The sequence below is a fragment of the Pteronotus mesoamericanus genome, unplaced genomic scaffold, assembly GCF_021234165.1.
Source record: "Pteronotus mesoamericanus isolate MK-2021 breed Mesoamerican mustached bat unplaced genomic scaffold, CSHL_Meso_final contig_130, whole genome shotgun sequence".
Lineage (NCBI taxonomy): Eukaryota > Metazoa > Chordata > Mammalia > Chiroptera > Mormoopidae > Pteronotus > Pteronotus mesoamericanus.
In genome coordinates, this window is record NW_026555060.1 from 25,639,209 (window position 1) to 25,666,353 (window position 27,145).

Here is a 27,145-nt window from a genome sequence, read left to right on the forward strand (position 1 = left end):
GTCACGAAGAACAGGAGTTCTTTCTTTCTGCTACATAATATTCCATTGTGTAAATGCACCACAGTTTTTTAATCCACTCTTCTACTGATGGCACTTAGGCTGCTTCCGGCACTTGGCTATTGTAAATAGTGCTGCTATTGTGAAGTTGTAGCATGAAGTCATATCAGGGTGTGAGTATCCACTCATATTTTTACTCCATGATGCCCTTCTTATGCCCTTCAGGAAGTGTGTCTGCCTTGTACCTTGTTCTATATTTAAAAAGAAGTCTCTCATGACATGAAATAAGTAGGTGGTGTGTTTTCCGGAAGAGGGATACAAAACTGAACACACCCTGAATTTCAAAGCCTTCATTTCTGCTTGGGTAAAGAGCTAATTGAATGAAAGAAACAGATCTAACACACGTAAATTATACAGCATTCATCTTTATTCAGTTGTAACCCTAACTTTATTTTCCTTAAAACAGTGATATTTCACTTCCACTGTTTTTACAGTCATCAAAGCAACATCACTGCACTGCAAAATTACCCACAGGCAATTAAGTACTGATACAAGCATTTTGATTTTGTTAACAAGTGATAGGAAAAATTACGTCATCTCATTAAGAAAATATTTTCCTTAGACACCTTGTTTAATTTTGGTTTTCTTTAAAAGATTTATAGCAAAGGGCTGTTTCAAAGGTTGGTTCTTTCTCCTTTCACAAGCCGTCCTCGAATTCTCCAAATATCCTGGAAATAATGTCAAACAAAATGAGTTTGTGGAACACTTCATTTGTCTCTTGACCACAAAAAAGTAAGTTTCTAACATCTACAAATGGTTAAATAAAGGGAAAAAGCCTCCACAGTAAAGTCCTATCGGTTGGAAAATAAACCATATTCTGAGACCCTGATTAATTTACTTGCCACATCTAATAGCAGGTTAAACAATCTAAGGCAGGGAGTCCCCAGACTGTTGGCCCTGTTTTATTTGGCACTCTTACTGATTCCAGGTACCCTAACTGGCTGAGTGCTGTGCTTGGTCACAGCACAGTTCACTACCCGTCTTCCTGCCTTCCTTTCGGTAACTTGCCTGATTCATTTTCAGTGATCTACTCCTGATTATATCATAATCATGAAAATGATGCTATAGGTTAATAGTTCATTTTTTTCTTTGTCCTTAATAAAACAATTCAGACTTTCTAATTTATTTCTTAGTCCTTGTTTATTTTTGAGCAACCAGCAAGACAGGTTGGGAAGAACAATTTTAGAATTTGACCTGACTCTGAAGTCTAGCTCTGCCATGTTAACAGGCCAACCTCTTGGACTCTATTTTCTCATTAAGATCATGGAGGTACAGCCCTGGCCGAGTGGCTCGGTTGGTTGGAGTATCGTTCCGTATACCAGTCAGGGAGTGGATAGGAGACAACCAATTGACATTTCTCTCTCACATCGGTGTTTCTCTCTTTCCTTTCCTCTTTCTCTAAAATCAATAAACATATCCTCAAGTGAAGATTGAGAAAAAAAGAAGCATGTAGTTACAATGACTGCTCCATTGGATTTTGGCGAGGAAAACAGGAAGAGGAATATGAAAGTGCTTTTGTTTGTTCCTTACTACAAAGAATTACATAGCAGAAGTTTGTATGTTATTCTAAGTAAAGTTGATAAACTATAAGTCAGAGAGTAACGAAAATAAATACAGGACGTAATTCACTTAGTACAATATCGACAAACCGCAAACTTAATGTATAGTTTTTTTTCTCTCAGGGTGTTGGATGGAAGCCCCGGTTGCCAAACTATGTTGCCTTTGTAAGGCATTTAAGTATTGGACAAAGGTAGAGGACGATACTTCCTAGGATTTGCAAATGTGAAATCAGAGCATTCTCAGGTATGTGGTACATTCACAGCTTCTAAGGGGAGAAAGAGGGAAAGGGTGAAGTAAAGTTCTTGAAGGTATTCAGAAAATGACTCCCAGCATCAGTGGCCTGTCATTGGTGTGCAGTGCTCTCCACAGCAATGGGAAGCCCCCAGTTACCACTGCATTCAGTCTGTGTGGGGCTCACGTCACCCCCCATAGGAAATGCAGGCATTTATGATTATCTACTGTAAATTTTAAAAATAGGTTTAGCTCCTTGTTCAGGTGCTAAAATGTGCATAGTCTACAAAGAAAATATGTTTATTTATTTGCCTTGACTGGTAATTTTTTTATTGATCCTCAACAGCATTGAATGTCCACTGATTAAAAAACACATAATTTACAAGTGATGTGTATGAATTAGGAAAGCATATAAAATATTATCTCACACCTCTTACTGGTAAGCATTAGTGATCTTAAATCTCCGTTACATATAAGCTGTGCCTCTCATTAAACTTCAGGATCAAAGTGACCCAAATTTGCCCAAGAATTGTTTCCTGGGAGTCTTACTGGATTCCCAATGCATTAATATTCTATTCTGTACAAATAAAGGAGGAGTATGAGTGACAGTCCAAACCTTTAAATTTCTTCATGTGCATTCAGAAAGAAGCCTTTTGTCCTTCATTCCTGTCCCTAAATCTGTTTTCTATTTTCTTCCCTACCTGTCCAGCCTAGCACAAGGTAGCCTGCACATCCCAGGAGAGCCCAAAGACGTAAGGAAGTCAGCACGTCCTCAGCTCCCCCGTACCAGGGAAGCAAGTAGAAACTGAAATTCGTGGTCATTCCTAGTGGGTCTCAGCCACGTTTCTGCTATGAGCTCTCCATCCAAGCACTTTATACTTTCAAATTAAATCATATATGAGAATTATTAAGCACCTGAAGAAAAGAAAAAAACTGAGATCTTTCCTTGTCATTTCATACACATACCTTCATGGAGACATTTTCAATTCCATACATTTTTTTTGCTAACAACACAACTTCCTTCTCAATCTTTTCTTGACTAGTGCCCTTCACATCGATGTAGTGGCAGTCAGCACTGGCAAAATGGCAGGAAATTGCCTGGGCAAAGTGAATAAATTAATGTTAGGGGACAAAAATCCCATTAACACCAGCAACTAAGCAAGGTTTCATTTAGAACGTCAGTTATTTCACTCAGCTTTTCATTTCTAGATTGAAAGCTATTCCATTGAGTGTTAAATCAGTTTCTTTGTGGCTCAGTGGCTTCCCCTCCCTTACCCCCGACTCCCAGCCAAAGGCTTCTTGAGAAATTACAAGAGGTTTTTAACTAGCTGTGATATTTATTTTCAAAAGGCATATATGGGGCAGAGAACATAATTACATAAGTAGGAGGTCTTTAACTTTTTAACATTTGATTTTTCTAAGGAATGGAGAGCCCCAAGTACTAAAAAGGAATATATTCCAGGGTTTTTCATCAACTCCTTAGTCACAGAAGTTAATCAAGTTTGTTATTTTAATGGCCAGAGATTATGAAGAAAAAAACCTTCAAAGGAAAATAATACACATTCCTCTGCTCTCGAATCAAAAGGACATTTAAAGTCTGATAGCATTCCCATGAGGTACCCATCTTGTTTCCTTACGAAGGCAAGGCAGAAGTTACTTGGCTCTTCCCATTCTTGAAGAAGTTATACACAAATATGCTGCAAGGCAGTAGTTAAATTGACCTTTCCAGTCACAGGTTAGTTATCCTAAGGCGAGCACACCTGTCAGAGAGACTTCTTACTCTGCCTGAACCATCACGTTTCGAGGCAGCGGAGTCACAGATGCCATTTCCCACACGAGCCCCAGTGCTGGGCCTGGCCGCGTGGAGGCAAAAGGGGAAATGCGAATCCTTTACAGATGTGCTTACATGTTTTTTGAATGATTAATGTTTTTCCAAACATTAAAGTGGTTCAAAAAGTATTGAAGAATTGGAAAGTCAGTATATTAAAATTCTCCTTTTTTGTATTGTGGTGCCTATACACTCCTTTGCTCAATGCTGAAGGTTGTGCTAGTGAAGAACTTGATTTTGTCTTTAAAACTCTGGCATTGTACTCATCACAAATTTTTTCTTTTGCAGTAATTTTGATTTTTAAAAATATTATTGTAAAGAATATTATTTAAGTGGATTTTTTTTTTTTTTAGTTTTTTAAGTCATCCCCCTGCCTTAAATTTTGCCCTGAAGATAGTGCCTTCTCACCTCACCCTCATCCTGGCCCTGCTGAACCTGGTGCAAATATGAATGCATGAAAGTTGCAATATGATACCTAAACCTTGGCCTCAGGGATATAGCAGGGGTTGCTGTTCTCAATGAACAGCCTCACTCAGTCCCAAAGAGATCCCCAATATTTAGTATTGACAGTCATGTTATCATGGGGAAAATTTAAGTACACAGTACGGCCAGATGTGCTAAATTTTATAGAAACAAGAAACCTGGGAACTTATGAGAAATCTGTCAATTTTTAATGTGAGCAATGAAATCATTATGTTTAAAATACTCTAAGACTGAGGAATGAAACACATGGCTGTCTTGCTATATCTGATTTCTGGGCAGCCAATTCAGGACATTTCTTTCAGATCAATAATATTTTTCTTAACAGTGGGAACTTCCGGCCAAGATGGAGGTGTAGGTAAATACACTTTGCCTCCTCACACAACCAAAAGGACAACAATAAATTTAAAAACAAAAAATAACCAGAATAACACCTGTGGGGGATGTGGCAGCAGGAGAAACTCCCAGCCTCAAAGGAGAGTTTGTTGGAGAGACACTCAGGGTCCTAGAATGTACACAAATCCACCCAACCGGGAACCAACACCAAAAGGGCCCAATTTGCTTTGGGTAGCAGGGGAAGTGACTGAAAGCCCACCGAGAGCTGAGTAAGTACCACTGTTCCCTCTTGGACCCCTCCCTTGCATACAGCATCACAATGCAGCAACAGGGGTTGTCCCACCATGGCTAATACCAAAGGCTCTGCCCCTTCCAACGTAACAGGTGCCCTGAGACAAAGAAACATGGCCCAAATGAAAGAACATATCAAAGCTCCAAAAATAGAGCTAAGCGAAGAACAGATAGACAACCTATCAGATGCACAGTTCAAAACACTGGCAATCAGGATACTCAAAGAAATGGTTGAGTATGATTGCAAAATGGAGGAAAAAGTGAAGGCTATGCAAAGTGAAATAAAGAAAAATATACAGAGAACCAACAGTAAAGGGAAGGAAACTGGAACTCAAATCAATGATTTAGAGCAGAAGGAAAAGATAAACATTCAACCAGAACAGAATGAAGAAACAAGAATTCAAAAAAATGAGATTCTTAGGAAACTATGGGACAACTTTAAATGATCCAATATCTGAATCATAGGGGTGCCAGAAGGAGAAGAGGAAGAGCAAGGAATTGAAAGCTTATTTGTAAAAATAATGAAGGAGATCTCCCCCAGTCTGGTGAAGGAAATAGACTTCCAGGAAGTCCAGGAAGCTCAGAGAGTCCCAAAGAAGTTGGACCGAAGGAAGTACACACCAAGGCACAGCAAAATTGCATTACCCAAGATTCAAGATAAGGAGAAAAGGAGACAGTTACCTACAAAGAAGTTCCTATAAGACTATCTGTTGATTTCTCGGAAAGGAGTATTCAAAGTCATGAAAACCAAGGACCTACATCCAAGATTACTCTATCCAGCAACACTATCATTTAGAATGAAGAGTAGATAAAATGTTTCCGGGATAACGTCAAGCTAAAGGAGTTCATCATCTCCAAGACCTTATTATATGAAATGTTAAAGGGACTTATGTAAGAAAAAGAATATCAAAAGTATGAACGGTAATATGAACAAACTCACAACTATCAATTACTGAACCTAAAAACAAAAACAAACTAAGCAAACAACTAGAACAGGAACAGAATCACAGAAATGGAGGTCAGAGGGGAGGTTTATTGGGGGTGGGGGATAATGGGAGAAAAGGTACAGGGAATAAGAAGCATAAATAGTAGGTACAAAATAGACAGGGGGACGTTAAGAATAGTATAAGAAATGGAGAAGCCAAAGAACTTATGTGTATGACTCATGGGCATGAACTAAGAGGGAGGGTAGTGGGCTGAGGGGAATAAAGGGGAGGAAAAAAATGGGACAACTGTAATAGTATCATCAATAAAATATATATATATAGCATCATCAAAATATATACAAATATTTTCTTAATAGTGATGATATTATAAACCGTCCTCTTATATGCTTTCTATGAGCTATATGCATTCAAAATTTTGTTATTTTAGTATGTCAGCCATAGTTTTTATCTCTGAAGCAAAGGCTGTCAGCGACCAAATAAACTTTTGCTCTGAAGCAAATCATGAATGATCATGATTCGATATCAATAGGGTTGGGACCCTGAGGTCACCTGGCTTCTTACTGATATGAGCAAAAATAGCATGAGGTAGGCAACTGTATTTCCCAGCAAATAAACTGGATTAAAGACTAGTTTACAGTGAGAAATCTTATAAATTTCAATATATCTCGACATTATTGCGTTTAACCATTCATCCTTGGGAAGTGTGGTTTTGTTAATCCATACCTTCCGGAATCCTTGAGTTCTGTTCTGACCGGATCCATGGATGAGCAAAGGGTGAAAGAAAACGGTGTCTCCCTTCTCCATCACCAGGTGCACCCGGGCACTGTTTTTGTCATAGTCCTGGATCCCATGGAACAATATGTTAACTCCCCCCTGGAATACATAAGAGAAGTCAAGTCTATATTTGAGGAAGCCAGTAATTACAAACTTTACAGCTCATCAGGAAAAGCAAATGTCCTCTAACTTCTTGCTAGAGAAGAAGATAAATTAGATTATTTAAAAAATGCAAATATACAAAAGCTTCTCAGACATCTGGTTTTAAAGTCATGTGTTGATATTAAAATCACAGTTTTTTTTTTTGAACCAAATGAAAACGGAGTAACAAATGAAGATCTAGTTCAGCTTTGCCTTTTTCAGTTAACACAGAACTCCTTTCCAGGCAAAACCCGTGATCATTCTTTCCCAGCATGATACTCTCTTCACCTGAAACTTTGCACTAATCACTCTTCTATTACTCAGGAGTATCTCTGAGACACTATTGTCCCAAACTGGGAGAGAGAAAATGCTTAATTTTTGTGAGCTCAGAAAGCACTCATGTCACATCCAGAGTAAAGAAAGAAGGATAAGTAAATTAAAATATTGCTTTTGTTTATAACTTTCCAAAGTTAGTTATTTTAGGTAATGGTTATGTCTTTATGAAAAACTACAGTGCAAGTGATTTAAGGTTTATAAGCTTTTATGAGGGGGTGGGGGGTTGTTCTAGGGTAGTGGGCAGGGCAACATCCCGTTCGCCTTTCTAGGACTATCCCAAATTCCTTTTGGAGGAATGACTGCTTCCAGGTTGGACTGTGTTAGGACTTTGATCCAGTGCACTTCCGCCTGGCCAGGGTATGTAACCCAAGCTAAGCCAATCTGACTTCCCATTGCAGCCACTCAGATTCAAATCTGAGGAGAGGATGGAAGAGACCAGACATAGTCACGGTTCAACTGCCCATGCCAGGTGCCCCAGCCCCACTCTTCCCACCAAGCGAAAAAGTTCAGAGCTACTCACCCTTCCATGGACTCAGCAGGACCCTGCAGCTTTCCCAAAACATTCCCTTTTACTTGCACCAAACCTTTCCTAAACCTCACCTTAACTGACAAATCTCACAATCTCAGATTTTATATCAGAATCAAGACTCAAATGTTTTGCTTAGCTCTAATCACCAGCACATGAATTCTGAGACGGAAGTCCTTAAAGCCATGTTCTCCTTACTTCCTACAGAACCACATTCACTCTTCCTGCCTTAAAAACAGGTATGTTTTCTATTCTGACCATTACTACGGGGTTTCAAGACACTATCGCCTTCTATCTAAAACACTAGTTCCCCTGCCCTTGGATTCCTACACTGCCAATATTCCTACATCCTGTGACACACCCCAAAATTATTGTTTTTGAGCAACCAGTTTCATCTCATCACTCAGGAGCTCAAAAGCATTTAACAGTCCTCTGGCATCAACCGTTGAGTCAATAAACTAGAAGAGCCATGCAACAGAATATAGCTCCGTCCTCCCCAGAGCCTCTGCTGGCCTCTCCAGCTGGAAGGAGATGATCTCTCCCTCTTTTTGACTCTGAGAGCCATCAATCAGTGTGTAAGACTTATTTGGCACCTGTCATATGCATCTGGTTTCGCAGTGTTTTTGTCTTACCTTTGTGTTAGGTTCTATAGCCTTGGATCTTACAGCACCTACCAAAGTTGTCCATGTTGACTGGCTTTCAAACCCTTGCTGAAAGTGCAGGAATGAATATTTTATCTGACATCCTTGACTTTTGCCTGATTCTAATTCCAAATCCTAGACCAATGTTTTGCTACAAAACGAAATGCCATATTGCCAGTAAAGCTCTGTATGTATACTGATGTGAAATCAAAACAATAAAAGATTCTGAGCAAGACTCGGCTGCTATGCTGACCTACCTCCCACTGGGGATAATCATGTGGCTTCAGGGTGCTTTTGTGCGTGCCTGGGAGTACCACCAGGCAGCCATTGTTCCGGTCAATGTGCTCCATGGCTGTCCAAGCACAGACAATTGTATTACTGGGCCTGAAGGGAAAGTAGTGCAGATCCTGGTGCATGGGATGGCGGGATGTCTTCTTGCCTGAAATGAAACCTGCTGTTAAAAGATGCTTGAGTCTCAGAATTCCTCTGCTTTGCCTCAAAAAACAAACAAACAAAAAAAGACCTTTCCCTGCCAAACAAATGAAATAATATTCTAGAAAATCAGCCTCGAGAGATAAGCAGCAAACTGGAATATCAAATCAACGTGGGGACTCCAGATTCTATACTTTTTTCGGGGTTTCTTAAAACCAAGCACTTACACACACTATGTTCTAGCAAGTTGCACCTATGTCATCATCTCTGTTGTGCCTTATTCCTTTCTAACTCTGGTTTAGGCATAGAGTCTAGTATTCAAAAAAAAAAATTTCATTGAAGAGAGTGAGGAGAGGGGGAGTCTTGAGGTCCCCCGATAATTTGCTAAGAGGCTAGTGTAAAAACTTTAGCTAACTAAATAAATAGAAAGGCCTCTAAGAGGTTTCCCCTCCAAACTAAATAGAAGCATTTGGTGTATAATTACTGTGTAGAATCAGAGCTACCAAGACCCACATTTACATTTTGCTCTGGTTTTGCTCTCTGAATTTGACTCCCCAGGCCACCTGATCTCTCCAGGCAAGACATCCAGAGAGGGAGAGACTTGGTGATGTTAAGGTACAGGCCTGTCGCATACACCCCTCCTGGCCATCGGGAGGAAGAAATGTAGAAAAGATGGAAGGATCTCTAATGGCCAATTTACTACCGCTGGTATAGCAGAATTTCTCAGCGTGGCCCACTAGCCATCTACACGAGAATCTCTGGGAATGGTTAATAAAACACAGATGCCTGGGCTCTCTCTTTCCAGTCAGTTTCTCGGGGTGTGAGGTTTTAGAAGCCATGCATCAGCAAGCAAAAGAAATTTTACAAAAAACTGTAGTATGTGATTTATAAAAATTGTTTTAATTTTGTTTATAATAATAATGTCTTCAGATCAGGAAGGCAAAATCCACTGTCATGGGTGAGAAGGGTGAACAAAGCACAGACGTGTTGAATAACTGGAGCTTATCTTACACAAACAGTTGTTTATTAACCTGCATCTTTAAGAATCCAGTTTTCTGGAAATCCAGCAATAATCCTACACTTAGTATCTGAAATCACTCTTTTACTTCAATGTTGTTATGATGTAAGCTATTTTGAATTAAATTACTGTAAAAAACCAAAATTCAAATGAATAAAATTAAAGGTCTAATTGGCTTTATTATATGATTTATGAATCAGGCAGCATCCAATCTAGCAGACAGAAAGGAGTCTTGAGGAGCTCTACAAAAGGGAAGGCTTTGGTAGGTAGAAGGTGGAGGGACAAGGAAGCTACCAGCAAAGAGTGGACTGTTCTAAGCAAGGTCACCTTCCTTTAGCAGCTGGCAGGTTTTATCAGGCTGATTACCTCACTAGTGCTGACCAGGAAATTCCAGATTGAATGGTTAATTTTGTTTCAGGGGAAACGAAAGCTGCTTTTAGGTTAGGCATTAAGGCTCAGTTTGCTGATGTGGGCTTAGCACAAGTGACTCCATTTTGGGTCTGTTGTCTATTTTTTAATGGTATACATATTCATTTATGCAAAGCTTAGCACTGACACACATGGCTACAGTTAGAACATCAACCTTATATATTTTAATTAAACATTTATTTCCCTCTCCTTAACAAATACGAGTCCTTTACCAGAATCTGGAGGTTTATTTATCAGCATTGTATGCATGGCCATGATATTGGGTCCAGTGAAGCACTCCACGTATTTTAGAATCTAAGGGAAAGGGGGAGAATAACTCGTGAGAACGCCAATGCACAGGCAAATGGCACAAAGTACAACTGTATTTATGAGAACCAAGATGACAATAGTTTAAAAAAACCAATTGGTATTTCATAGCGTTGCAAACAAAGCATGAAAAAGTCAGCACTTGGAAATCATTAGAGATTTAAAACACTCTGAATTGACAGGCTTTTTGGAGCCTGTTGGAAACCTAACCACTTCTTATACAAGAAAGATAGAAGTTTCTACGAGAGATCAACTGGGAAGGCCGGGTAAACCCTTCTTTCAATCAAAGCTGACCAGAGTTGCCTAGCGAGAGGCCAGCTTCCTCTTCCTTCCTGGAGACTGCTAATAGGAAGGGACTATGAAAGGACCCAGCACACTTGCAGCTGTCATGAGGAGCTCTGAGGAAAGAACAGCAGCCCATGGAGTTTATTTATAGTCTGGTGGGAAGAAAGATGCTAAACAAATAATGACATGGGCAATCGTGATTTTGATATATGCTATAAAGAATAAGCTGCAACGGGAGGATGAGATATGGAGGGCTGACTTAGTCACGGGCTCCGGCAGCCCAGGTGCTGCCCCCAGCACCTAACTCTCCTTGGGTGGGGTGAAAAGCAGAAAAGACTCAACACGGAATGCCTACTACCTGCCAGGGGCTTTATACATGGCCCAATTAAGCCTCACGGTAGTCCCTGAAAATTCATGTCCCATTAATTAACGATCCTTTAAAATGAACATCCCACACAAATAAGCCTGAAGCTAATAAGTTTCCCAAGTTGACAGAGCTGGTTACATGAAAAAGCTGGTATTCAAACTCCAATTCTGTCTGACTCCAGAAAATGAAGCACATTTTACTGCTTTCACTATTTGGCCTCTTGTGCATAAGGAATATTGATAATACGTGTATGAAGCACTTGAAATGTTACAAAAATCCTAGGGGTCAGTCTCGATATTTGTTTCTTTATAAAGGCTGTCAATTTTTTTGTTTTTCACTTAGGTCAGTATTTTCTAAACCTCAGTCATTTAAGAGCCATCCTCACCATTTCTGCCCTACTTTGCAGACCTTCCCAATATAGTTAGCTAATAACTTCTATAATGCCTTTTATTCAGTCTTCTTCTGATTAATAACATTCTTGAAATCATGGGTTAGATGTGCTGGTTATTTTTCAACACATATTAAAATAGACAGATATTAAAATATTGCATACCTCCTAAAAATTATTATATGAACCCCCAGATACATGGGTCACACTTTAGAGATGCAGACAATCTGAAAATCCTGGTAATGCTTCATCTACCACAAGTTGTCTCTAATCTTGAGGTTTTTATCCTTGACCTCCCCACACAGCTTCCATGTCCATAACATAATTTAAGGTTGAGGTGAATGGATGCTCCAGAAGGGCCACTTCCCCTCAGGTCACCAAGGCAAGGGGCTGAGCATCACAGATCTGTACAGTCTTTCTTCAGGAGTCAAATTCTCTTACAATGCTTGTGGTTGTAATTTCTAATAAGTACTATATGCAATGTCTCCTTTAAAACCATTCTAGGTGAATGGTTCATGAGCTATGGTACAATGCATGTGTGCAATGAAATAATGCGCAGTAGTTTTAAAAGTATAAGTAGATCCATAGATACTAATGGAAAGACGCTTAAGATCTACCAGAAATGGAAAGAACAAGGTGACAACCAGTATGTTCCCATGTCGCAGGTGGCTGTATACAAATGTGTTTGCATATACACAAAATAATTCTAGATGAACACATAAAAAAGCTGAGCAGTGAGGAGGACTATTCGTGGGAGACCTTACTTTTCATTTTATTCCTCTCTGGACTACTTGAATATTTTCATAAGTATGAATTGCTCTTAAAGAATAATAATTTTTTCAAACAAGTTTAAATTTAAAAACAAACTTACAGCTCTGCTGATCAGATTCATAAAAGGAAAATATAAATGGATTTACAGCAAATAGCCTCAGCAGTTTCACCACTTTGATATGCCTGTACCGAATGTAAGAAAGACTCTCTCTCTCTTTAACACAGGATTCCTGCCCTTCTCAACCAAAGATAATTAGCAAACTCTAGAGTGGGGTTTCTTGAACTGGACAACACTGACATTTGGGGCTGAAAAATCATTTGTTTTGGGGATGGGGCTATTCTGTGCATTACAGGATCCTTAGACCCCATTACAACATCCCTGGCTTCTACGCCTTAGAAGCCAGTAGCACACCATCCCTGCTTGTCCATGTATGACAACCATGCTTATCTCGAGACAGTGCGAACACAGTCTCCCATTGAGAACCACCCTTCTAGGGCCAGAGCAGAAACATTCTAGGTAAAGTAAAAAGAACAGATTTCAGAGGCAAGCATGCAAATGGGCTATTAGCTTAGGGGAAAAAAAGAAATGCAAGAGGGTCTTGAACCTCAGGAATAGTGCAGTATCTGAAGAGTTCCCGGTCTTCTTGGAAATCTTGGAGCTTGGTAACCACTTTTTCATTTACAGCATGTTCTGTTTTTGCAATGGTCACATCTTTCATTATCATTAATCCAAGAGGTTTTACCTCCTGTCTGCAGATTCTTTCAAACTCCTTCCTAGAAAATTAAATTGGCAAATGACATCATTACCGCTGGCTCCAAGCACCTGCCTGGCCCTGTTCTGGGAAAGATTGAACAATTTGGTGGAGGGGAATCTCTGCACTAAGTTGGCCTCCAGCCCCAGGTTGAATAATTCTGATGGAAAGGAGGAGGCCATGGCCAACTCAGAAGTCCCTGCCCTCTAACTGTGAAGCTGGAATTCACTACCAGAATGCTAATATTCCTTAGCTTAGCAGACCATTTGGGGAAATATATGTGGTTTGGTTATATCTGAAGAAAAAGAGCAAACACTTCTGTAGCACTTAACCTGTACCAGGCCTTGTTTAAAGTTTTCTCTCAATATGTTTACCTTATTTAGCCCTAACAACAACTCTAGGACATAAGTACTATTATTATCCCCATTTAACAGATGTGAGAACAGAGACATGGAAAGGTTAAGTTAGTTGTTCCAGGACACACAACCTTAAGTGGTGGGGCTAAGACTAAAGCCAGCCAGTTTGGCTCCAGAGCCCATGTTCCTGAACACTTCCTAAGGAGCCAAACCGCTAAACAATGCCTGAACATGCACAAGCTAATCTTACCATATTCCCATCACATACATAAAACATGTATTTCTGTAAAATAACAAATAGTTACCATACCTAAAGCATTCGATATCAGCATCAGATACCAAATTTTTAATGACAAGAAACCCATTTTCTTCATAAAATTTTCTCTGTTCTAGGCTTAGAACGTTATTATCCAGAGTATACCTAAAGAAGAAAATAAATCTCAAATAAGCCCAATTTAAAAATCACATCCCAACAACATGAATCAAGAACCCAAGAAATGGTGATACTCTTCCACCCAGCATTTCTATTTCAAAAACTTTAAGGAAATTATCTGGAAAAAAAACCTTCAAGCTTTAAATCCAAAGCATTAACTACTATTACCAAGAAATTGAAGAATAATCAACTATATCATCTCCACTCAATGGAATATGACTCAGGCATTAAAAATGAACAGCATGTAATAGCAATTTACTTATAATGCTTATTATAATAAAATATGACAATTTTGCTATAATAATGCTTATTATAATAAAATATGACAATTTATAAAACTAAGACACTATTTGTTAAAAAAAGACTGCAAAGAAATGCAAAAATATTTTAACAGTGACTGCTTTTATGTAATGAAGTTATGTATGATTTTTAAAGAGTCCTGTTTCCCCAATTTTAAATTTTATTTTGTAATGAATAGGTATGGTTCTGCAGGTCAGCAGCAAATTCAGTAGATTTTATATTTTTAATTGTCTAGTTCAGGCATTCAAAGAAATCCAAAGAAATCAAAGTAACAAAATCCAAATAAGTGTACAACATATACACAAACTCAAATTACCCAGTCCATTCCTCTAGTTGAAATTGTAGTTGTGTATGAATATCCTATAGAGATCGAATGTTTTCCTCCTCAAATGTAATTAAGATAAACCAAAGATGCTAACAAATATATGCTATGACCACATGACAAGCAAATTTAAATGAGATATATACCATGCCTGAATTTTCAAAACCAGATTGCGCCCTTTCTGATATTTTCCCTCCCTTCTGAATTTTAAAATACAAATAGACAATTAAAGTCAGGATCTTCAAAATTTTCCACAATTGTTCTAATTATAGCAAGTCCTGGTAATGGAGGCTTTGCGTAATAAATTCTTACCAGGCAACATGATATATTGTGTTTTATATACTAGTTATCACTAGAAAAACCTTTATATACATTGTATGGTTATAAATTAAAATTAGATCTACTTACTGGAATTGTTGAGGATGAAAATTGGCAGGAGAAAGAGCCTCCGAAGTGAGGTGAGCTATCTAGGATGGGAATTAAGGCAAATAAAAATTTAGAAGTCAACAACAGTCTGCCCACGATTGGCTCTCATAAGGGAAGACTGCTTCCAAATGGACATTGGGCAAGCTGGTTCCATACATAGCTATGACAGCTATACACTGCTGCTTCTCTCTGAAATGACTTCACTTCGTTTCCATGGTCACCTGAGGAGGCAGCTGGAAGCTCAAGGGGTTTGATATGGGTCCTGCCACTCAGAGGAGGAACCTCGGGTTTGGAGGACTCAGTAACTGGTCCAAGGTCAGCCCACAAAAGACGGCTGAGCCAAGGCTTTACCCACACCCTTTACTTCATAGCTTCCACCTATTTTATTCCACAAGACTCTTCCTTCCACTAAACTGCTCAAAAAATAAAAATTGAAAGTTTCAATTCTAGAAAGAGAAACATGTGTTATTCAAAAGAGGTATTTAATTTAGTTGGAGTCCAGTCCAAAATATTAGAAACAGTTTAGCTGTTCATTTTTTTAAATCTATAAAATAAACAATGATGCCAAGAAAAGTATGACCCCACAGTCAAATATAAGTTTAAATATCTTAGAGAACTAGTAATTCTTTCTAATTTTTTTTTGTCCAGTTACCACAGATTATTGATTTAGCAGCTATTCTTTTCTTCCTTTTCATTTCTCATCATATCTTTAGTTTAGAGTTATTTTCAGGATGTCACTACTCATAAACATGTTATTTTTAAACGGTGTCTTTATATAACTGGGAACAATGATATAGTCCAAAGGAAAGGCAGGTCAGGAGTCAGAATTACTGTTTTCCATGTGGCAGAGAAGTTAATGGCCTTTGTCAACTGCTCTCAGAAAAATGCGGTTGCCAGGACAGTTCAAACATCAGCATTCCAGTGGAGGAGGAGGAGTTGGGGAGAAGGAGAAGAAGGAAGAAGGAAGGGGGGGGGGGGAGGGAGGAGGGGAGGGAGAGGAAGAAGGAGAAAAGAAATGAAATGCAGATGAAAACACTAAGCTCTGACCGTACTATTATAACAAGGACCAGCACGATCAGAATATCAAATTTTAAAAGTAGTTAACAGATTGGGTGAGGAACCTTAATTCTAGTTCCAGTTATATCTAATCCCAATATAGTGGTGGTTCTCTCAACTGAGCATGTGTCAGAAACAAGTGGACCCATTCCGTGTATTTTGATTCCCTAGGTCTGAGATGAGCTTGAAAATCTCCATTTCTAACAAGCTTCCCCTTGAGGTTGATGGTCTGGGGACCATGCTGAAGACAACCACTGCTTGAATTAAATTACCTTGGTCCAGAGTTTTAATTTCTTGTAGCCTCAGTTTTCTCACCGGTAAAATGAGACTACGTAATCCCCTGGGTTCCTTTCACCAGTCTATGGACAAAATTTTAAATGTACAGTGGTCCTGATACATTGCTTCTTGGAACTCAGCTGGGAGAACAATGAAAGTAAAAGAAACAGCTGGTATAATCATTTTATGAGATGTTAGGATCTTATATACAGCCCGACAGAGGCTAATCAGGTCGTTTAAGGAGCAATTCCAATTTTGTAGGGAGCTTTAAAAAGTGCCCCCTGAAAGAGAACACTTATTCTGAGCAGCAAGAACAATTCTGTAGAGCAATTTGATTGACGTGTCATAGGCCGTAGTAACATCTTTCAGGACCCAACACCACAGCGCACCCATTGCTTTCGGATTAACTTCTGATGCCAAATCGGGAGGTGGACCCAGCGCACCAAGTCCTTCCCAGGAAACAGCGTAAACGCAGAGGGCCGTAGCCCTGGGATCCTCGCAGAAGAGCTGAGGGCGTGGGCCCGGGGGAGGGCTCCCTGCAGAGGACCGGTGGGGCTCCCCGCTGAGGTCCTGCTGCGCGCCCGCCGGCCTTGGCTCCTCCAGGCCGCTCTGCGCTCCAGCTCAAGCGGCGACCGCGCTGTGACGTTTTTAGGTCTCAGGGCAGCCGCGTAAGTCACGCGCGGCCCTGTTTAGAAAATAGCCAGGCCTCTGAAAGCTGGCCCCCTTGGTGACAAGCCGGGGAAACGGTGCTGGAAGGACGACACATCGCCCACTGCGGCCACCATCGGCGACTGAGAATGCGCCCTCCTCCCTTGTCCCCTCGCGCCGGACGGCCTAAAGGGTTGTGAGTTTCACGGCGACCCCCCGGGGCATCGAGGAAGAGGAAGAAACGGCGCGGCGGCCGTGCCCTGGAGGCCACCACCCTACCAGCCCGAGCCCCGCGCAGCCCAAAGGATACGATGGTCCCAACCGAGGGGCGGCTAAGGTGTCTCACCACTACGTTCAGGCGACGGGCAGCGCGTGACCCCAACATGGTGATTGCGAGGAGACCTGGCGGTGGAGCCTTGGCTCCTCTTGACTTCTGCGGACGCCCCGCCTCCCGCCGGGGAGCGGGCGTGGCCTGGAGCGGTGCGCGGGGACGCGCGGTGGCGACCGAGGTCCGAACGTTGAAGGGCTCATTGACTGGGTTAAGGTCACCCAGAAAGAGATTGAACCAGAACGTGACCCACGGTCTTACCAGCATAGTTTCGAATATTTTATTCCACATGACCGTTCCTTCCACTAAACTGCTGAAAGAATAAAAATTTAAATGTTCAGTTCTACAAGTAACATATGCTTTTAAAAGAGTCATTTAATTCAGGGAGTCCAGTCCGAAATATTAAAAGCAGTTTGGCTGGGTCTTAAAAAAGAAGAGTATGAAATAAATGACTCACTGAAATATCTGATCCACACAGTCTAGCATAATTTTAGATTTCCTAAAGAACTACAATTTTTTAAAAAATTTCCATGATTTGTGGATAAGTATATACACACCAGTGAAATCATCACTAGCATCAAGAAACCTTCCTCTCACATGCTTTATCGTTATTTTTGTATGTGTGTTTATGGTAAGAACACACAAAATCTACTCTCTCAGCAAGTTTTCTGTATATTATGCAGCCTTATTAGCTATAAGCACTCGCTAACATCTCCAGAACTATCTACCTTACGTAACTGAAACTTTGTGCCTTGGACAAAGACCCCCATTACCCTCCTCCACAGCCCCTGGCAACCACCATGCCACGCTCCACCTCAGTGAGTTTACCTCTTAGATTCCACATATACACATGTTATCTGTAGTGTTTATCCTATGGTGACTAGCCTTTCTCACGTAGCCTAAAGCCCTCATGGTCCATCCATGTTGTCACAGTTGCAGGATTTCCCTTTTTACTAAAGCTGAATAATATTCCATTGTGTGTGTATATCACATTTTCTTTACCCATTCATCTGTTGACAGACAGGTTATTTCCATATCTCGGCTATTGGAACAATGTTGTAATGAACATGGGAGTGCAGATTTTTTTTTTCTCTCTCTCATTTTTTTCATTGTTTCTTTAGCTTAAAGAGTTACTTCCACAATGTCCCTCCTCATAAACATATAATCATTTCTCAAATAATGACTTTATACAATGTGATGAAATTTCCATAGTCTAGGAGAGAATCAGTCCAGGACTCTGAATTACTAACTACTGGCTATTTTCTCCAAGGCAGAAAGGAGAGAGTCAGCATCGAGCAAGGACTGCCCTTTGGCCTTCCCCTCTGTGTCCTTTATTCATTTTCCCCTGATTCCTCCTTACTCAGACTCCCAGATTCCCTGAGGTTAACAGAAATGTCCTCAGCTTTCTCTCATTATTTCTTAACTTAATCTCTTCAATCTGATCATCCTATGGCTGAACTTGACCCTTAACCTGCCCACTTAGGTTTATCATTGTTTAAAATGAAGTATCTAACCTTTGGCAGGTACAAGAAAGAGAAATCTACGTCTTTCTGTTTCTGAGAAAAACCTTAAAGTTACTGGGAACGGACGAATAGCTGTCTCCTTACTGCCCTCATCTGACGAAAACTGGGGACTGCCAGGAGGAGAAAATTAAAGCTAAAAATGTAAAATCAGTTCACACAATTCACTAAGTCTACCTAAATTATTTAAAGATTTGGACTTTCCCTCTCACAGGCCCTGAAAGTTTTGGCCTTCTGGACCAATGAGAAATACGGGTGAGATGAAGCTACCTACACCTGTAATTTTAATGCTCCCTTAAAATACGCTCATTTTACAAGTGTGTGAAAAAATCCCTTCTTTCCCCACCATAAGGCATTTCTACATAGGATGTGTTTAAGTTTATGATTATTAAAAGAGATGAAGGAAATCCTTAAATACTTCTCATTGTTATCTGACTTTTTTAAATTAGAGGGATGTTGGGTCTAAGCTTTTTCATTTAAAATCTCATGGCGAATTAAAAATGGTAATTTCTCCTTAGGTAAAGAGGTAATTTGATGGATTTTGCTAGCCTTTTTTTAAAATACCAATTTGGATTATTTGGAAATTCCTCAAGTAGTCATCTTTACTAATTGTGTTAGAAGAAAAATATTTCCAGAACTATTGGAAACAGAACATTAATGGAACATTATCACCAGAAGGATCATTTCTTTCTCCTTCAGAGTTGGTATTTATTCATTTCTTATTAAGTTGTAATTTTGAGTATTAAATTTTCCTCCTCCCTTCAAGTATTGTGCTCAGTTTATCTAAATATTGAAAGGAACTTTGAAGACAAATGTTCAAACACAATTTCCAAAGTCATTTAAGAAATAGCTTCCCCCAAGTATATCAGAAGTAAAATGAAAATTACTTTTTAAATAATAGCCATATTTGAGCAGCTAAGAAGCAATATGACCTAAGGAAAACTTTGGATGAAAATGTTCAAATGTTGTCCACACTTAAGAAAATGTCATCATATGAATGAGAAGTTGAAATCAATTCCAGATTCAAAAATGCCATTCTTTCTTCTCCTCCATCCTCCCACCCCCAAACGCCATTCATTCCCTTTTGAGGAAGAGATATGACCATAGGTCAGGTAATTTGGTAGCAGGGTTTTGTTGTTGTTGTTGTTGTTGTTGTTTTAATTAATTCATCCAGGAGCCCTTTATTGAGCACCGACCATGAGACAGGCATGAGACGCGTGCTGCCGTCAGCAGGGAGCAGGACACCACATCGTTCCTGTCCACAGCAAATTGAGTCAAATCAGAAGGCAAACGCACCAGCTGTCTACCCATGCAAAGCCACAGGGCGCTGCGGGCAGCTGTCCCTGAGGGCAGCAGGGTGACCACTCTTGTCGTTCGAGGATGACGCGGAGCTGGGAGATGCCCCGAGCCACATGTCCAGGTGCTGAGCCTGAGAGGTCCTGGTTAGGAGCAGTTGGGAGAGACGGCCTGGGCGAGAACAGTGGCTGATGCTCCGGACACCCCCTGCTCCCCTCCTCCCTGCCACGAAACCGTTTTGGAGAAGGCCCAGTGCGTGGAACAGCCTGCCTGACCTGTCAGGGAGAGCAAAGTCCACGGGATGCTTCTACGGAGACCAAAGGGCCCCCACCCTCACCTTGAATCAAACTAAAAACCATCAGGGTCATGAAACAGCCCAAACTTTTCTCTCAGACTCACAGAGGGCAAGCAGACTTGGCCTGCTCCCAAGCCCCCTAGGTACTTGGCAGTAGGAGTCCTTGAAGAATTTTTACAGATTCACATGCTTTTTGTTTTATCGTTTTGCCTCCCCACCCCCCCACCCCCCCACCCCCCGTCCTCCCCACCCCCTCTAAAACCCGTCTCTCTTCCCCCTCTCCCTTCTGGGAGGAAGCTCCTTTTTTCCCCCAAGGCCCTTAAGTGTTCCCAAGCACGCCCCGCCCCATGGCCAGGGCGGGCCGTCTCTACCGTGCTGGCAGGGACCTGGCCCTGAGAAGTCCGTCACAAACACAGCTCACTTTCATTGAGCGCTTACTATATCCTAGGTACAGCTTTAAGGGTCTGACGTGTATGGATTCCCGTAATCATCACAACAGCCTTATGGAAGGGCCATTTCCACACACGCAGGAAAACTCAAGCACACAGCTGAGTGCGTGGAGGGGCTCTGCAACCAGCCTGACACCCCGTGACCTGTGAGTGGCAGCGCAGTATTTGCACCCAGGAGTCTGAGCCACAGCCCCGGCCTGAAGCTGTGGGCTACAGCGTCTCCGCGGTGAACGAGGCCTAGAGCTCTGTCCCTGTGTCCACTGCAAAAGCCGGACTCTTTCCCCGGGCCGGAGAAGCTGCAAGCATTACTGACCCTCAGGCCAAGGGGGGCCTCTTTCCTCTTAGCATTTCTCAGAAAAGTTGCGAAAGGCATGAAGTCCAGTACAGAGGACAAGACCTGTACCACCAGATTTTTATTTTTAGTGCCTGTTAAATCTTGTGTCCAGCATTTAGCCTCTCAGACTGGCATTTTGCCATTGGGCAAGATGTCTCCCATTTCCCCACTTCCCTGTAAAGAAGGGAGGGCGAAAAAATCCTCAAAACTGCACCCAAGAGGGTCTGGTCCTAGAAGCCCCAGCCCCAGGCCACCTTGGGGCCAGCCCCTGCCTGGGGTCCCCTTGCTCTCCACCACGCTGCAGCTTCCGAATCCCGGAGGATGTAAAAAAGGCAGGCAGGCGGGAGCCTGGGTGCGGACCGGCGGCGGTGGCCACTCAGTGGCCCTCAACTGGGGTGGACCCAAGTGGACCTCATCAGCCCCCCAGCCGCGCCGCGATCCTCCCCTACTCCCCCTTAAATCCCACCTCAAGTCCCGCGTCCCAGAGCGAGTGGTGGCCCTGCACAGTCGCCAGCAGGGGGATCGGCCCTTTCTAGCTACCTTGCACCCGACTGGGGCTCCTCGGGGCATCTCCACGTCCTCTTGGTGGTGGGCGCCCGTCGCCTCCTCCCTGGGGCTGACCCCACCAGGCCTTGCGCCACCTGGACGCCCTTCCCTAGCCTTGCCAGTTTGCCGGCGGCGGCCTCGGCGCGAGGTGGAGCGGAGCTGTCCCCACAGCGCCCCTCTCGGGGCAGCGACTAGGTCCCCGGGCCGACTCCGGCGTCTCCCCGGCCGGGCCTCGGCCGAGCCGGCTTCGGTCCACGTGGCCCTGGAGCTCTATATTCGGCTCGCAGGGAGCCCCGAGCCCCTGGTAGCAGGTTTTAAAGTTCATTTAATTCATTGTGCAATGAAAGGAAGCAAGCACTCTTGCCATCTTTCTGCAACTGCCCTTTCTCGGGTCTCTCTTCAACTCTAGGACTCCTAGTTCAGCGCTTCTAGGAAAGCCAGTCCTCCCCTTGTGCATTAACTCCCACCCCCTGCCTGGACTGTTCTAGAAACTTGTTCCAATGTGTATTCTGTCAGTGTCTGTTGGTTATTCCTGCCCCTCCTCAGTCAATATGCAAGCATGCTGTTATTTCTCCTATGTTATAAAAGCCCCCTATTGATTCCACTTCTGGTTGTCATATGCTTCTCCTTCCTTTTGCAGCAAAACAAATAAAATTGTATTAAATCCACTGTCTCCATTTTTCTCCTCTTATTTTCTTGGCAAGTCAATATTTTATCCTCATCATTTCACTGAAATTTCTGTCACCAAGTTCACCAGTGATCACCATGTTGAGCACCCAGTGGCCAATTCTCATTTTAAAACTTACTGGACCCAATGAAACACTGAAGTGATTTCGCCCCCTGCTTCGTCTCAGCTTCATTTGATGGTTCTTTCTCTTTCACCAGGCCCCTAATTCAGGTCACTGACATCTCTTTCTATAAACACTATTAATACTTTCCTCAGTAATCTCCTCCAGTCTCAGGACTGTAAATTCCTTCTGTGAACTAATGACTCCCAATCTTTATCTGCCCTGAACTATGCAATGAACTCCAGACTGAGGGCACCCAGCATTATACTACGCGACGTCACTAGGATTTCTAACAGACATCTCAAAACAGAATTCCTGATCTTCCTCCAACTAAAGATCACACTCTCCCTTAAAAAAAGGTATGTCCACTTCCTAATCCCTGGAAAGGGTGAGTACGACCTTGTTTGGAAAAAGGGTCTTGGTAAATAAAATTAAGCATCTCTAGATGAGCTCATCCTGGATTACCTGGGTAAGACTTAAGTCTAATGAAAAGTCTTCCCATGTGACTTTGATATATCACTAACCCCACTCCTGTCCTGCTGAGAACCACTCATCTCTGGCATTTCATGGTAAAGGGACAAGAAAAATCACATGCACACATACACACGTGCTCCGCTCACTGCCATTTCTTTAGATCTGAATTAGAATGTCAGAATCTGTCCCATAAAGATCATGGTCTCGAATGATAATAATTTAAGAAAAGCAGTGTATAAGGACACAGATATAATTGAGCTGTATGTTGCAGCTCTAAGACAAACTTTCTATAAATTATTTCCAAACAAAGAAATGTAAGCTTATTTTCTCCAAGCTCATTTCTGATGTCAGCCATAATTAAAACAAGTGTGAAGAATTGAGATGATGTATGGTACAAAGAGATTTTTAATCTTTCCGCCTGAACTAGAAACTGAAAGATAGATATGAATCTGAGAGAGGACGAAAGGATAAAGTTATCACTTATGGAACTGTCGAGATTGAGAAATGTCAAGAGGGCTTGGGTAATTGTCTAGCACGACATGGAGTTAACCAACAAACCTTACACACTTCGTGAGGATGTAATTTGTGCAGGGCTGTTTATAAAGTACAAGGGAAAATAGAAAGGGGTGCAGGCAACCGTTTGTGGTAGCAGAGGGTTTACAGCTAGTCGGAGAGAAAAGCAGTAAGTACCCGGCAAGGACTTAACAATTTGTACAAGGAATTTCTCCACAGGCAGTGTCTGCGGTGAGAGGAGAGGAAGAGAGGTGGAACCAGGGGCTCTGCTGGAGGAAGGGGGGTTTCTCTTCCAAAGCTAAATTGCCTGAGAATGAAGGAAGATAGGGATCTAAACCCATCTCCCAGGAAAAATTTGTGCTTCTGTGGCCCTTCATGTACATTTTTTTTTGCCATCAATCATAATATATTTAAATATATATAACAAATAAATAAATGTATTTAAATAATGTGATGCTTTATGATGGAATACAAATTCATGCATGCTCCTGCTCCCCAGGAAAATACCACTGTTAAATTTTCATGTCCTTTTCTCCATTCATACGGAATTGGAAAACACACACACGTAGTTTGATACCTTTATCACCTTGTATTATAGCATAAGCATTTTACCATCAATAAATATTCTCCAAAAATGTTATTTTCTGGGATGTAGAGTTACAGACCATTTTTCTCCCCAGCTTTATTGAAGTATAATTGACAAAATTATATATATTTAAAGTGTACAAGGGAATAATTTGATATACATATACATTGTGAAATGATGATCAAGTTAACTAACATATCATTCTCCTTGTTATCTGTGTGTGTAGTGAGAATGCTTAAGATCTACTCACTTAGCAAATTTCAAGTATATGTTATTGTTAACTACAGTTACCATGCTGCGCCTTAGATCTTCAGAATTTACTCATCTTTACATGAAAGGTTATACCCTTTAACTGACATCTCTGCCCATCTCCCCCAGTTCATGGCAACTATCCCTCTACTCTCTAGAGTTACAAACAATTTTCAAAAATTTTATTGTGTTTTTCAACCATTTAACAGCAATTATGAGCATTGATAAGGAAACACTGGACTATCCATTTTAAAGTCCTTGTCAATTAAAGTTTAAAGGAAAACATTCTGTATTAGTGTTTTAATTTGCTTATTTAGTGAGGTTGTACAAGTCCTTATATACATGTATTGTTCATTGATTTGGACATTGATTGGACATTCCCATTTCACTCCCCTTGGTTTGTTGAACACGAATCAATCCTTGAAATATTGAAAACCTGCATGTTCTACTTCCATAACCTAGCTGTAAGATTTGAGGATTTTTTTAAGTAGCTATTTACATAGCTGGGAATTATCTATTGATTTGTGTAGAAGGGTAGGTTAAGCTATACTGTGGTAACAAGTAAACCCTGAAATCTTAATAGCTCAACAAAATAAAAGTTTATTTCTCAATCATGGCACAGTTAACATGAGATGGGTAACCTTTCTTCATGCAGTGATTCAGGGGTTCCCATGTCAGTTTTGTGATGTTGCCACCCTAAATCTGTGACCCTTGAGGATACCAGTGAAAGGGAAGCAACAGTAATGGTGGTCCCAGACAGAATTCAGGAGGCTGGTATACGCGCCTGGCCTGTGAGAGCTAGGAATCTAGTTAAAGGGTAAAATAGCAATTCTGGAAATGGATCTGAGACAAATACTATACTATAAATCAGGAGAGGGCAAGATCCTTAATGTGTCATGGCCAGAATTCCCTGCTGCTTTATGCTCCAAGCATTTGGGTATTGGATGTTTCTCTACCATATTGCTCACAGTCAGCAAGCGGATCCTTGTGTTACAAGAAAAGCAAACGACGCCACAATCCACCTGGAGGCCCAGGCTACTGTGTGCACAGGGCTTGGCAGTAAGTGGTGGAGAGCTCCTCCTCCCTGCTGGGCCAACTTGCCAGGACCACGTAAGCAATTCTTGTTCAGACTCAAAAAATACTGTTCGAGCCTGCGCTGGTTGCCTAGAACAGTAGTCAGGCAGACTGCCATGGAGGCCTATGTAAATAGCTACTTAAAAAAATCCTCAAATCTTACAGCTAGGTTATGGAAGTACAACATTCAGGTTTTCAACATTTCAAGGATTAGTGTTCAACAAACCATGGGGAGTGAACTGGAGACAACTGGAAGTATCTTCAGTATCTAAATTTCAATGACTACAGCCATATAATACTACATTGGGGTTAAAATAAATGGGGGTATTTCTATCATAAACATGATGGGAAATTATGTCCCAGATATATTAAGCAAAAAGAAACAAGTCACGTAACAGTATATATAATAAATGTCAACCTCTTAAAAAGCGCCATGTCTCATTTGGTATTTCTCTTAGTTTTGCTCACCTCAATTATTTTATACTCTGGAAATTTTCTCACCCTTTCCCTAGAACTATAAACATTGCCATGAAAATGCTATAGCCATATATAAGGCAATCAGATAATTTGAGAAAAGTACAGAGTGGATGTCCCACCACCTGCCACCCGATAGTGTCACAATGTCTGCATTTTACTTAGGAGTGGCTCTGCCTACACAACAAAAAAGAATGTGCGTGTGTGTGCGTGCACACATGTTATCTATGGAGAGAAAGCAAGTGTGGTATGTCAACAACTTGACATTTCTGGGAGTGTCTATTCTTTTTTTCAGCTTGACTGTCTTGAAAATTTTTCAAATAAAAAGTTGGAGAAAAGAAAATGCACCCGGACTTTATGCATCCCAAAACCTAACATAGCAGATATACTAGGCCAATTTGACTAGTGTCACGTGAATGATGACTCCGTAACTTTATCTTTTAAGATTGTCCAGTTTAACTGTCATATTCTAGTATTTGAGAAATTATTTATAGGTATGTCTACTTCCTTTGTATTATTTCTTAATGTGCTAGAAACAAATTCTAGCTTTTTATTTAAAAAATAGAAACAAGAAAGTTCAACTACTATAATTTCTTAATTTTTCAAAATGAACCAAAGCAGGATTATGTTCTAGACACCAATTTTATACAACTCTGCTTTAAGAACTAGGCAAATGCAGGGCACGGTAATTGAGAATGCCACAAGATAACACTGTGTAAGACTCCATTAACTTCTATGTACGTATGCTATGTTTTTGAAATACAAAGACTAGAAAATACATTAGCTTTTATGCATTTGTCACTGGTATAGTTGGCTATTTCCTTCCATGAAGCTAGGATGGGCTTCATTATATGGAGTCCTAAGCATAAAACTCCCTCCAAAAGCAACAGGTCAAGAAAGGACAATCAGAAAACCCTAAAACCATCACCTGTGTATTGCATTGGATAGAACCGTCTAATATAAGAGGCCCTTCAGACACCAGATCTACAACTTATTTACCCAGTGTTTACCCACTAACCCAAAGCAATAGGCATTGCCAGCAAACTTGGGGCGGAGCAACTCTTGAACACATCTAAACACCTATGAACAGTGTTACTGATTGTTCTGGTTGATGAAGGCCTATTCAGTCCACCCACTCGCACTTAAGACAGAGACTTGACCAGAAGCAAGATGATATTCAAGTGCTCTTCTCTTTAAAAATAGGACTTCAACGGGAACACTATGTATGCTATTGTCTAACCACTAGGCTGTATACTCAAAAACAATGTAAAAAAAATTCAAAACCACTGAGGTATACTATACTCATATTGTCCCATTACCCTTAACAAACATATCATTAATATAAAATTATTTTATTATGTATTGGTGTGGTCAAAATGTGTATAATAAATTATGTTAAAGTAAAAAAAACCGCTATTAAAAAAAAGGACTTTTAATCTGTTGCTTTTTCTTGTGGAGCCCAACATGTTCAATAATTGCAAGGTTCATATGTGCATTTTTATAAGT

The 27,145-nt window shown here is 41.0% G+C and overlaps 1 protein-coding gene across 1 annotated transcript; it reads right to left on the reverse strand.

The window, feature by feature from the left end:
- Positions 1-406: 406 nt before the first annotated feature.
- Positions 407-17,175, reverse strand: PHYH (phytanoyl-CoA 2-hydroxylase). The gene is made up of 9 exons (XM_054593642.1): positions 17,024-17,175; positions 14,716-14,774; positions 13,563-13,673; positions 12,750-12,918; positions 10,240-10,321; positions 8,406-8,587; positions 6,454-6,603; positions 2,815-2,946; positions 407-725 (listed from the first exon to the last, which is right to left on the reverse strand). Exons 1-9 carry the CDS (start codon positions 17,096-17,098, stop codon positions 672-674), a joined length of 1,014 nt encoding a protein of 337 aa, XP_054449617.1. The 5' UTR covers positions 17,099-17,175; the 3' UTR covers positions 407-671.
- Between the last annotated feature and the right edge of the window lie 9,970 nt (positions 17,176-27,145).